This window comes from Pelophylax lessonae (assembly GCF_965119305.1).
Source record: "Pelophylax lessonae genome assembly, chromosome: 1".
Taxonomy (NCBI): domain Eukaryota; kingdom Metazoa; phylum Chordata; class Amphibia; order Anura; family Ranidae; genus Pelophylax; species Pelophylax lessonae.
Window position 1 is genome coordinate 345,429,559 of NC_138768.1, and position 12,802 is coordinate 345,442,360.

General features: G+C 41.5%; 1 protein-coding gene across 1 annotated transcript in view; it reads right to left on the reverse strand.

The window, feature by feature from the left end:
- ERCC6L2 (ERCC excision repair 6 like 2) overlaps positions 1 to 12,802 on the reverse strand; it is a gene marked incomplete at its 5' end in the record, with an annotated part of 326,876 nt that overhangs the window by 58,810 nt on the left and 255,264 nt on the right. Inside the window, one exon of the mRNA XM_082244915.1 lies at positions 5,311 to 5,474. Coding sequence (XP_082101041.1) covers positions 5,311 to 5,474 — 164 coding nt within the window. The remainder of the gene's footprint in view (positions 1 to 5,310; positions 5,475 to 12,802) is intronic.

The window sequence follows — 12,802 nt, forward strand, 5'->3', positions numbered from 1 at the left end:
CATCCTTCATCGGCTTTAATGCACTCACAGCGTCCTCTGCATTTGACACATCTGTTTCATTGAGAGTGCAGAGATCAGACTCCTTTTCTGACTTCTGGAGACAGCAAGGTGGCACAAACTGCAGGTTGTTGTTCTAAGAACCTCTCAACCATGTCATATGCGCTGTTCCATCTTGTTGGCACATCAGTTATTAGCTTATGATTCTTCAGGCCCAGACATTTCTGTTTCTCTTTTAGACAGTGGGTTGCTCTAGTGCTGTGATGGAAGAATGTGGATATTCGTCGCACTCTGGCGAGAAGCCTGGAGAGCGTGGCCCCTTTCAGTGCCTGCTGACATGCAAAATTGAGTGTATGGGCAAAACATTTAACATGAGGAAATTTACCAACTTGAGCTGCAACTATCATGTTCGCCGCGTTGTCGGTCACAAGCACTACAGATTTATCAGACAGCTGCCATTCTTCCACGACATGAGACAGTAGCTCTGCCAGATGAGCACCTGTGTGAGACTCAAAAATGGCTCTTGTTTGCAACACATGTGACAAGACCTGCCAGTCCTTAGTAACGTAATGTGCTGTTATTGTAACATAGGACTCCGTTGTGACTGAAGTCCATGAATCACACGTTATTGCGACTCGACTGGCTTGGTTCATTGACGCAAGTACCTGAGCTTTGGTGTCGTGGTAGAGTGCAGGTATAACGTTTTCTGTAAAGTGACTGCGTGATGGGATGTTATAACGTGGCTCTAGCGTCTTCACAAGGTAGCGAAACCCGGCGTTGTCCACAACTAAGGCCGTAGGTCCTTGGCGATGAAAGCTGCCACGGCTTTGGTTAGTTTCTTCCCTTTTTCTGAGTTGGGCGGATAAGTTGACAGTATGGCATCAATTCTTGGCTGATCTGGGTCTAGCAGTCTTTCCTTGGCAGTGGTGGCACTGCTGGTGGCGACAGGTGTTACTAACTCAGAGTGAAAACGGCTAACATGGTTTCTCAAGTTCGTAGTATTCCCTAGGTATTTAATTTTTGTGTGACAGGCTTTACATACGGCGTGTCTTGTCCAACTCACGCTTCCCTGTGTGTTCGTAAAATCCGAAATGTGCCCAGATGTTTGCTCTTAAAACGCTAGGTGCATTTTTTATCTCTCTATCTTTTTCTCCTTCTGCCATTACCATACTACCACGTATGTGACGGAGACGGATGACGTAAGTTGCCAAACTCTGTCAGTGTTTAAAAAAAATAAATAAAAAATACCACTTGTAAACTAAGCCGCAACAAGTCAACATCTTTCATAAAATATGATTGTCTGTCTGTCTGTCAGACTCCCTCTTATGCATGCACTGAGCCAGAGCCACTGAGACTCCCCCTTACCCCACAGCTGCCTGTGACAGTGACACTGACAGAGTCCCCCCTCAGCTGAGCTGACAGCCTGACACACTGAACTGACAGAGACCTGGATGTCCCACTGTCCCACACCTTCCCCAATCCCCCACAGCACTGACAAACACTGAGTGAGCCCCCCCCTTGCCCAGACCCCCACAGCTGACACTGACAGAGACCCCCAGGCCCCCACTGACACTCAGAGAGAGCCCCCCTGGCTGCCAGACTGCCACAGCAGAACAGTACCCCCGGGCCCCGACCGACCGTCCCCTGTACCAGGCCCCCCCCATCACAGACATCCCCCAGAGATACAGACGAGACCCCCATGAATGATTATACAATTATTTGTTCGGACTACATACCTGCTGTGTGACTGTGTGGGTTGTTGTGCACTGCATTGCAGAGGAGGACAGGTGCTGTGCTGCTCTCTGGGCTCTGTGGCGGGCGGCTGGCGTCACTGGCAGTGGCGTGGTGGCTGGGCCTGGGACGGTCGGCTACGGTGAGGCTGGCGGCACTGGCTGGCTGTGATGGGGACGCACTTGGGGCTCCTGTGTGTGGAGTGTGGACTGGCTTCTGGCTGGCTGGCTTCTTGGCTGCAAGGCCGCAGGTGGGACGCCGATACACGCGGAGGATGTCTTGCTGCGCCTCGGCCCGGGTCAAAGAGACGGAAGGGGAGGGGCGGAGCCTTTTTATTAACCTCCCGCCACTAACCCACCAATCAGCTGCCGATCTTGTGATTTTTTCTCCCTTGCGCGATAGGGCGTGGCCGCGGCTGATGACGTCATTTCCTAATAGATTATGCCGGCAACCCGCATCGATGCAGAATCGCGAAGGGTCGAATCGCGATGCATCGATCTTTCGATTATATTCCGCAGCCCTAGTACAGAGGTCAGTCGGATATAGGGCAGTGTAGAAGGGTCAGTAGTATGTAGGGTGTGTACATAGGTCAGTAGTATGTAGGGCAGTATACAGGGGTCAGTTGAATGTAGGGCAGTATACAGGGGTCAGTAGAATGTAGGACAGTGTACAGGGTCAGTAGAATGTAGGACAGCGTTTTGATTTAATAAAACTATCCAGACGGTACTACCCTATGTTAGACCTTTATTTCCCCCATATACCCGTGGAGCACATCCCATTCTAAGGCTAGAGGACGTGGACTCGGGCAGTGAGTGGATAGTACTCGTACCCACAGGACCCGGTGCGACCGGAGGGAGACCTAGGATACTATTTACTGAATGCCTGGTACCCCTGTAGGGGTGACTCAATCCGGTGAGTGCGGTCCAAGGGGTGCGGGGAGCACAGATTGAGCACCTGAGTTCTAGCACCTTTTACTGCAATAATTGCTGAGCACCTGCACTGAAGTCACCTTACCTTTGAAGATTTTTGTCATTTTTATTAATGGATATGTATTATTGAATTAGCCAAGGACTATCTATTGCTGTGAGGTTCTGGGATTACCGCTATATTTATAGTATGATGGTTTGTAATTTATTGTGAACATACCCTGGTTTAGGACCACCTCTAGTGGATTTTTAACACACCTTTATACAGATTTTTTACCACTCTGATTTTTTTATATTTTATTTTTTATTCTACATATGCTATTAAGTTTTTATTGGAGCACTATTGGATTAACACTATAATAATTTTTTCACAATTTTTATACTGGACCAACTTTTGATATCACTTTTTATAGTTTTTTTATATATAAGTTGATTGGTTGATTTCTAATCACCATCAGGCACACCTTACCAGGCACTGGCACTTTGATACCCTTAGTCACGTGCGGATACACTATTTCCAGATTGGACACTTATTACACATTGCACTTTATTTATTTATATATTGTTCACATATATTGCACTTTATTGTTCACATTTTCAGATACTGAGTGGTATATATACATATTGGCAGCGCCACGCCCCTTTCCCTACTGAATCTGAAAGACCGCTGATTGCTTGGTTCTTAATCTTCATTCTGCAAGGAGCCAGCAACTGGATCGCCTGGTTGTGGAGGGGGCAGCAGAGGTCAGCTCAGTCTCCCAGCAGTGCACTGAGAGGCTGAGCCAGCTGCTGGTCCAGGCATCTGGGTGGAACCTGGCTGTAAAGTTAGGATTGATCCAGAGCCTGGACTGACTCTGTGACTTTAGCCCACCGTCAGTTGAAAACGGGTGACAGGAATGCAGAATGAACAGCCCTCCTAAAAATTTTTAGCTAATGGCTTACCCACTGTTTTAACTACAATCATCAACTATATCAAAAACGGTAATGTGAGATCCTTTGTACAATTCCAACAGGATTTTGGAATCTTCAGCACTATGCACTTTAGCAATTTAGGATTACGCTTTGCCACAGAAAAACAATTTCATCTTGTGGAACTGACTTTTCCAAATACTTCTATTAAAAAAGAATGTGGTACATAAAAAGACTTGTCAGTTAGGCCAGCCATACATGGTTTGAATCTCGGCCGGTTTAGCAGGAACCGTCCGAGATTCAAACCATTTATGGGAAGGCTAAATGTACCAAGTTGATTGATCGAACGATCAACTTGGATACAACAAGCCTGGCAGATTTGCTTCTGAATTTTGCAAGCTGCTGCTATAGTCGCTAGCGATAGTCACTGTCTTCCCATGTTAGTACTGTCTTTGTGATGGGGGAATCACGCAAATTAAGAAATTCGCACCATGTATAACCATCCTTAATTTCCTTAAATTTGACTAGATGTTTGGTACAAAGCTTTCCCTTCATGAAAAACTATGAAAAAAATTGATGGAGGAAGCCCTTGCAGATGATGATTTGGGAGGGGGTCAGCTCATTTATAGACAAAGTAATATCTTCCAGATGCAACAAATTTGTTGTTTAAACTATACACTTAAGAGGTTGTAAAGGCAGAAAGTTTTTTATCTTAATGCATTCTATATAAGATAAAAAATTGTGCAGTAGCCTCCCCAGCACCCCTAATACTTACCTGAGCCCCATCTCTATCCAGTGATGTCCACGAATGCCTCAGCCGTCCTGATTAGCTGAAACACAGCAGTGGCGCCATTGGCTCCCGCTGCTGTCAATCAAACCCAGTTAGCCAACCAGGAAAGAGAGGGGGTGGGGTCGACCGGCAGCCCTGTGTCTTAATGGATACACGGAGCTGCAGCTCGGCATGGGTGCCTTCATAGCAAGTTGATTACTCAACAGGCAGGAGGGGCCAGGAACTCCAGCTAGAGACCTGAGAAGAGGATGATCTGGCCTGCCCTGTGCAAAACCATTACACAAGGCAGGTAAGTATAACATGTTTGTTATTTTAATTTAAAAAAAACGAGACCTTACAATCAATCAATTTAATCCTCAAATACCTTAATTTTATCTGTATCCTCAACCCTTTACTCTGGTTCTGAAGCCTCATTTACACCACAACACTTGCATATATACTCATTACAGTTAACACAAAACAATGCACTATATTCGTGTGCGCGGTGAGTTGCCTTTTATTGCCAATTTCACCACAAGCATTTCTACAAGTTAATGCAACATACCTGTGCTAAAACATACTACAGTACAACGAATAGTGCTAAGGTCCAATGGGTCTCATGCAGGACTTGTTTTTTTGTGCACTGAGGTGTGTTGACCGCCTATTCAAAATGACGCATGAAAAGGTGTGCTTTAAAATGTGTACACTGCATCGTGATGGAATAGTACCTAAAACCTAACACTAAGTTAAGTATTCCAAGTATAAATATAGAATTACCCAGCCATGGTAATTGGTTCATTACATTAACCAATGATCATTCAGCTTTGAAGGAAATAGGTAACTGTGCTGTATAAATATGTTTTCATGCAATAATCATAGCTTTTTTGGGGTTCTGCCTATTCTGTCCCTTGTTGTCTTTAAAAAAGAATAGCGCACACATGCAAAAGAAATGACTATCAAATATGTCTTTGCACTTACTTTATTATTGATCTCGGAGTCTCCCCAACCAGAAACATTTTTTCGCCAACTTGCACTACTTGACTTTGATTGTGAACTACAGGATCCTGTAAGGTGCTGTGGCTTTTCTTTTCTTCTTCCATATTTTTCTGTGATATTGATTCTTCTTTGGTAAACTTGCATTTCTGAAATTGAAAATGTGCTCAATTACATCACTGATGGAAAAAAATACAGCTGCAGTAATTCATGGAAACAATTTGCCTAAACTGCTAAAGGCTTTAATCTTACTGGCTATCATGATCACTAAGCATAATTGTTCAATTTTCTTAAAATGTTTATATAAAATAACTAAAACCACATCAGGAAAAAAACAATTCATAAAATCAATTAAAAGTAGCCTTGATAACTAAGGCAAAATTTAAATTATGTGCTTCCAAATATCCAAGTCTCTAGTTCTCATATCATAGTTACATAGTTATTTTGAAAAAAGGCACAGTTTATCCACTCACCGATTATAAATCCCCTTATCTCCAGAAATGGTAAACTAGCTTGCATAGATCCTTTACGGTAGAACAATGCAAGAACATCACCTGCTTTGCATTGAAATCATCCTTATGAAAACGGTTTCAAGAAACCTCAAGATCCTTACAAGGTGGTATTGCATGCCAACCATTCTTCATAAATACTTTCCTACAGTTACAGATCACTGTACAGGGGACTATTTTGTCCAAAATAACGTACTTCTGGAAAGACATTTACTGATTATGCCCTTCCTGAGGACCCTTCCTTTTTCCATCTCCACATTTCTAATATCACAGCCAAAACTTATAAGAATTCTGTCTAACCTCACCTACCTAATGTTGACAAATCATACATGCCTCTGAGATGGAAGGATCCGAAACCTCCTATTTCACTATGGATCTCAAGGGTAGGAAAATTAACAAGACCTAGTACTTTCAACCCAAAACAAATAATAATTACTGCAAAGCATGGATCCTTTGGAACATGCTCATATTTTCAGATGAACTGTTAAAAGGTACAGCTACCATTTGTCGATGACATGCTCGATGGGTGAGCAATATAGCCGAGAGGCTTGAAGTGATATATACGTGCTATATATGGCTGGTTAGGTATGTTCCCTTTTTGATATTGTACTACCATTGTCGCATTAATGTATTCAGGTACGTTTGTTCAGATTTGCTTACCTCTGTACATGTTTTGTCAGTACACATTTGATGTTTATTAGGTGCCGAGTACAATAAAGAATTTACAAATGACATTGTCTACCTAGCTCAACTAATAGAAAAAAATATTAATAGAAAAACTCCATATACACAATCTATACCAACAGTTGATCCAGAGGAAGGCAAAAGAAAAAAAAAAAGAAGAATGGTGCGCTTTGCTCCAGCAGGGAAAAAAAAAAGCAGGGGAAAAAAATTCCCTCCTGACCCCCAAAAGGCAATCAGATATTCCTTGGAGCAACCATATCTCTGGTGTTATAACCTCTACATGTTAATATCCAGTTATAATGGGTAGCTGGTAATGCTGGAAGCTACTGTCGGATCCTGGCATGGTGCAGGAGTGGTGTTTTTGTCCTTAGTTCCGAGCGATATTTGCTGTATTGATGAACATCCCACAGTATTGCTATTGAAGCTATGTTTATATGAGTCCATTGATACTCTGTATCTGGTAAGCAGCCACCTTATTGTGTGCACACGGGATCTACATGCAGCACTCGAGGGGTTAAATAGGTGAGTCACCTTTACCCTGATTGCAGTCTGAAATCCTATGGACTTACCTAAAGATTTGCCTTTCCAAGAGGATTTTCACTTTGGACTTTTTTCACCTCACTCAGCACTTTTTTTCTTTTATCATTCTGGTTTAATTGAAAATACGGTGTCTTTGCATCAATTTTCTCATATGTGCATTAGGGCTGTCACGACTCGTCGACGTAGTTGACTACGTCGACTACAAAAATTCGTCGACGTGCGTGAAAGGCATTGACGCGTCACCGCATGACGTCACACGCCCCCTGCCCGCATTGCCGGCCGGCCGCTGCATTGATTGGGGCCGCTGCACTGCCCCGCCCCCGGCCCCCGCTGTGCTCCAGCCGCTGTGAGCGGCATGACATCCAGTAGGCGAGCGGCATGACATCCCGGAGGCGAGCGGCATGACATCCCGGAGGCGAGCGGCATGACATCCAGTAGGCGAGGGGCATGACATCCCGGAGGCGAGCGACGCTCTGCACACTGAGGTAGTGATGTGGTGCAATGCTCTGCTGGTGCAAAAGTTAGTAAAATGCCCTTATGCCCTTTTTTTTTTTTTACTTGCTGAAATAAAACATTGTCATAACTTGTGACATAATTAAAGCTTAGCCATATTTTTACAAAATGCAGAAAGATTGCCACAAAACCTAAACATGTCTTCAGTATGAACTGTCATTCTTTTATATTTCTTCTGAGTGTGTCAAATGGTGGTACAGCCACAAACTAGACATGCTGTATACAACAGCATATTCATACAATGTCATGTAGCATTTTACACATGCTTGGCGAAGCCCCTCTACTACAGCTATAGCAGTCATGCAGAAGTGACATTTTCTAGGTGCTTGATGGTGCCGCTCCATTAATGTACTGCAGCTCTGTGTAGATGGCACTTCATTTGTGCTTGATAGTGCCTCTCTACTAAAATTATAGAAGCCCTGTGTAGGTGACATTTAAAAAGTGCTTTGCTTACACGTCACATCTACAGCAGCCTTGCGTAGGTGACATTTTACAGAGGCTGGACAGTGCATCTTCACTACAACTACAGCATCCCTGTGTTGAAGACATTTGAGGTGCTCAACAGTGCCTCTCCACTTCATCTACAGCAACCCTGTGCAGTAAAAATCTGGGTCAGGAAGGTCCAGTAATTTGTTCTATTACAGACAGCCTTGGTTAGCCAGCAGGTTCCATTTAAGGGCTTACTGAGGGGTCTGTACTGGGAGGGGGGCTTACTGAGGGGTCTGTACTGGGAGGGGAGCTTACTGAGGGGTCTGTACTGGAAGGGGGGTTTTACTGAGGGGTCTGTACTGGGAGGGGGGGATTACTGAGGGGTCTGTACTGGGAGGGGGGGCTTACTGAGGGGTCTGTACTGGGAAGGGACTTACTGAGGGGTCTGTACTGGGAGGGGGGCTTACTGAGGGGTCTGTACTGGGAGGGGGTGCTTACTGAGGGGTCTGTACTGGGAAGGGACTTACTGAGGGGTCTGTACTGGGAGGGGGGCTTACTGAGGGGTCTGTATTAATTACAGGGTTAATTAGCTAATCAAAAAAACACTCAATTAAGCAAAAAAAATAAAATAAAAATAATCGATAGATTAGTCGACAGACAAATTAGGGCTGCAACTAACGATTAATGTGCATATAATTTTATTTTGCTTTGCAGCAATCTATGATTAATTTTTGTGTCACTATATAGTTTATATATTTGGTCACCTTTTTTATTAGCGCACATCCACACATCAGAATATCCAGTTATAGTTTGTGCATTTAAGTATACATCCAGCTCTTTTTTAAAACCATCCACTGAGTTTGTCTTAATTAGTGACTACCAGTAAGTCTAGTCCATATTTTCACAGCTTTTACTGTTAAGAAACTTTTCTGTATGTGGAAGTTAATTCTATTTTCCTCCAGATGTAAAGAGTACTTGTCATTTATCCCATAACTCTGATTATGCAGTGCAAAAGTGCTCATAACAAATGATAAAATAATATGCTAAATTGCATAGTAAATGCACACTAAATAAACTCAGAAGTCCGTCAAATGCATGTCAAATAATTCAAGTGAAGTGCATATAACAAAAAGGGCAATGTGCATTAAAAGTGAGTGAGGAGGAAGGTAAGCTCCTTAAAGAGTTTACAAGGACGAAGGAAAATCTATGCACACATATTTTACTTTGTATTTTAGATTTGTCATTTTAGATCACTTTGAATTCTTCGGAAAAATGTTTCCACTGATTTTATTTTATCAGTGGAAGGAGTGGTGGAAAGGGCATCAACTGCTATTTGCTAGATTCACTTTAAAGTGTTTTAATAATTTAAGGATTAACAAAAAACATACTTTGAGAGAGCTGATAATTATTATTATATTTTATATTATGTATATGCATAATAAGTATACTACACTACCATTGCATTGTAATCAATGCATTAAGTTTACATTACTATTTGATATCTTCTTGGAATACAAATGAGAAAACATCCAATAAGAATAATCCAGACTGAATAAAAGGTTATTATACGATTGCTTCCCACCTGATGCATGAACGAGTCTTTCTCATCTCCAGTTTCTGTTAAATTTACTCTAGCATGGCCTTTCAGGTAAATTTTTCAAGTAACTTTTCAAAAATATTTCATATTTCTTTTAATATAGCTTGCTCCTTGTTGAAAGCAAAAAATCTGTGTCACCTAAGTATATGCCACAGGGAAACTTTGTTAGTAAGTTAACTACGATGGGAAAAACACACACGTTTTCTATGGCTTTTACATTACCACGCTGTATTTCACATTTTCAGACAAAGATGGCAGAAGAAACTCATCCATCAATGTTAACATTTTATATTTCTTTTTTTTTTTTATGTCACCTTTTCCTCAAATAGCAACAAAACTTTTTACTGTATGTTAAACCTTGACTCAAGTATCTTATTTTCCTATGAGCCGATACTGATGAGGTACCCTGAGCCTAATGACAAGAACAGGAAATGAATTGTTGAAATTATAGTTAGTCTTATTCCACTGAAGAACATTCTTTAAGAACACAGGTTTCGAGAGTGAAAAACTGGAGCATACTAAAAATATAAATTATATTTATATTTATATACAAATATTACTTTCATATTTAGACACAACACTTAGCTACACTCCTTTGGTAAAACAATACATATATCAAATATATATGCAATACTCCTTTAGGTATTTAGTAGCTCATAAAAAGTTGCAACAGGAGTAACATTAGTCAAATATAAAAATACTTTTCTCAGTACTTAATTGCAATCTCCACTTAGTTTTCCTTTGGATCCACTGCAAGATCCCACAAATATATGTTTTTTTTCTGCCAGTTCACCTCAAGCAGGTTCTTGTGATGGAGTGCTACTCCTGAATTCAGAACAGCATTGTCATCCTCATGTATGCTGTTGCCTGCTTGCACTACAGTGGGACGAGAAGTTGCAAGGGTTGGGACTATCTGTCACTGCTGATTCACAACTCTATAACTTAAAGCGGAGTTCCACCCAAAAGTGGAATTTCTGCTCATCTGTCTCCTCCCCTCCTCCGGTGCCACATTTGGAACCTTTCGGGGGGGGGGGGGCAGGTACCTTTTTATGATATGCACCCTGTCCCCACTTCCATCGGACCTCGCCGTGGCGAGGTGTGTTAGAAGTTCAGCCCCCCCCTCCTCCCTCCTCTGCTGCAAGGTGAGTAAGAGAGAGCAGTGTGCTTCGCGCATGCACAGTAGGGACCTGGCCGTGAAGATGCAAGGCTTTACTGCCGGATTCCCTTACTGGCAATAGCGGGGGCAGCACCCGACAGCCGATAGAAACCTCAGCTGCGGTGCTGACATAGCTGGATTCCAGGACAGGTAAGTGTCCTAATATTAAATGTCAGCAGCTACAGTATGTGTAGCTGCTGACTTTTAATTTTTGGAGGGGGAGACTGGGCACACCGCTTTAAATAAGCAGCCGGTAAATGATTAGCCGGGCCCATTGATTTCTGAATTGACAGCACTGTCTCTGTTGCTGCAATCCTCCCACTGTGAGCTGCAGAGTCTGTGAAGGGGAGCAGATGAAACACAACTGGAGAAGGATTTGGCTCACTCAAGAGTGGTATAGGTTTTTTTTTTTTTCACTTTATGAGGCTTATGCATCCCATCATAACTGAAATTGTAGCCAATACCAATGGAGAGTATGGGGGGAAAGAAAGCTTCAACTTTGCCTAGGACCCCATTTTACCTCTGTCTGGACTTTTCTACAAAAGTGGTATCTAGAAAGGGTAACAGAGGTGTGTATCTAGAACGTGAATGTAATTCAAAGCTAGTACCACCAACATCTGTGCCACTTATTTCTTTCAGTCTGGTGAGTAGCTGTTTTTTACCTATTTTTGCCTGCTTGTTTTGGCTATAAAGCAACTCTGCTAAATCTGAGCATATTTTTATGCAATTACAATGATACATTTCTGCTGACTGGAGCGATACCCAATTCCTTTGAAGTTATTTTCATACCTTTATTATCCAATGTTTTTCCCTAACATTGGCTTTAACGTATTTGTTATGACTTTCACCTCATTATTCTAGTAAGGATACACTTACAAAAGAAAGACAATCTTCTGGGTGGAAACATAACTTAAGCTTTTCAACTTAAATAGTTGCCAATGAGGTCATAATGTTTAAACAGTAGGTATTTGGCTATCGAAAACCAAAACCACAAGTCTCAGCCTAAATATAAAAAAAAAAAAAACATGCTTTAATTACAAATGCATATATGCACTCGTTTTACCAGGTTACCAGTCCAGGCATGACAAAATGTTTCATTCTTTTATATAAGTTGCCATATTCACTCTCTATTTCAAAGAAACAGACATACATGAAGCAACAATGCTTTTGTTTACACATCTGTTCAAACAGAAAAGATGAAAACAGATTTATTGGGATAAAAGCCAAATCCTATAAACTTAGAAAAGTTATTCACTCGTCTCCGCAAGGAAAAAAGAAAAACAAAATTACTGTAAAAACATGCATTGTAAATAAATCAACACAGATGGCATTCACCACTCAAAGGCAAACAAAAAAGGAAAAAGTTTTAATTGCATTTGTGCAAACATGTTAAGAAAGTCTTGTCCTTTTCAGTATAGCTGGTCAAGGATCTCTGCCCGAAGGTACAAAATGCTACAGTAAACACAATATTCTAAGATTTAATTCTAGTGTAAGCCTGAGGCAACCATGAATTATCCTTGAATTGTCTTAAATCAGCATTCTGGGATCTGTGCCAATCAGTTACAAGACCTACCACACACTCGCACTGAAAGAGTTCATTTAACTGTCTGGTGGGTTCCCTGTAAAAAGAGATGTCTCTAATATCTTTATTTTCAGCAACTGGTTTGACAAGGAGATCTAAGCACATTTAGCCAGGGTCAATTATGGTTCTTATACACCCCTTTTCTAAAGAAGAAATTGGAAATACTCTACTGAGGTTAAGCAGAACATCCTTCTTTGTTTCTTTTTAAACATACACCTTTTAGTTTCTAACAGGGATATACATCAAATTTATAATTTTTTAAGAGTTATGTATTGTAATTTAGGTTAACATGCCTGCAAAATAAATACCTCACATGCTATTATCATATATAGACTATAACTTTAATTCATTTTAACATTTAATATTTTTTATTTTACTAATATATAGTATTGGAACAAAGGAGACCGATGGCAGAAAAAGACCAAGTGGTCCATCAAATCTACCAATTTATACAGATGAATGTTTGG